This window comes from Bison bison, unplaced genomic scaffold (assembly GCF_000754665.1).
Source record: "Bison bison bison isolate TAMUID 2011002044 unplaced genomic scaffold, Bison_UMD1.0 scf7180017864371, whole genome shotgun sequence".
Lineage (NCBI taxonomy): Eukaryota > Metazoa > Chordata > Mammalia > Artiodactyla > Bovidae > Bison > Bison bison.
The window spans coordinates 15,017,341-15,017,629 of NW_011494943.1; the positions used below are offsets into that span (position 1 = coordinate 15,017,341).

A 289-nucleotide genomic window follows, 5' to 3' on the forward strand; every position below is an offset into this window, starting at 1 on the left:
CCTTTGCTTGCTCCTTCAGCTTCGTGGCCAAGAAGCTGAAGGAGCAAGCAAAGGCACTGGACATCAGGTGAGGAGGGAGCTAAGCCAGGGCAGGTGCTGAGCAGGTGTTGGCGGGAGGCGTCTGTGGAGATAATCAGCTCCTGGGACACTTGTGTCAGCCTCAGCTCCGGGGAGGAAGAGGAAGGAGAGGAGGAGGAGGCCGCAGCCGGGACTGGGCCGCAGCCATCTCAGGAGGAGGAGGAGGAGGAGGAACAGCTGAACCAGACTCTGGCGGAGATGAAGGCCCAGG

At 61.6% G+C, this 289-nt stretch overlaps 1 protein-coding gene across 1 annotated transcript in view; it reads left to right on the plus strand.

Annotated features, from left to right (window-relative positions):
- Positions 1-289, plus strand: part of FTSJ3 (FtsJ homolog 3 (E. coli)) — an 8,614-nt gene that overhangs the window by 3,813 nt on the left and 4,512 nt on the right. Inside the window, exons 12-13 of the mRNA XM_010856426.1 lie at positions 23-67; positions 159-289. The exon at positions 159-289 is cut by the window's right edge and continues 15 nt beyond it. Coding sequence (XP_010854728.1) covers positions 23-67; positions 159-289 — 176 coding nt within the window. The remainder of the gene's footprint in view (positions 1-22; positions 68-158) is intronic.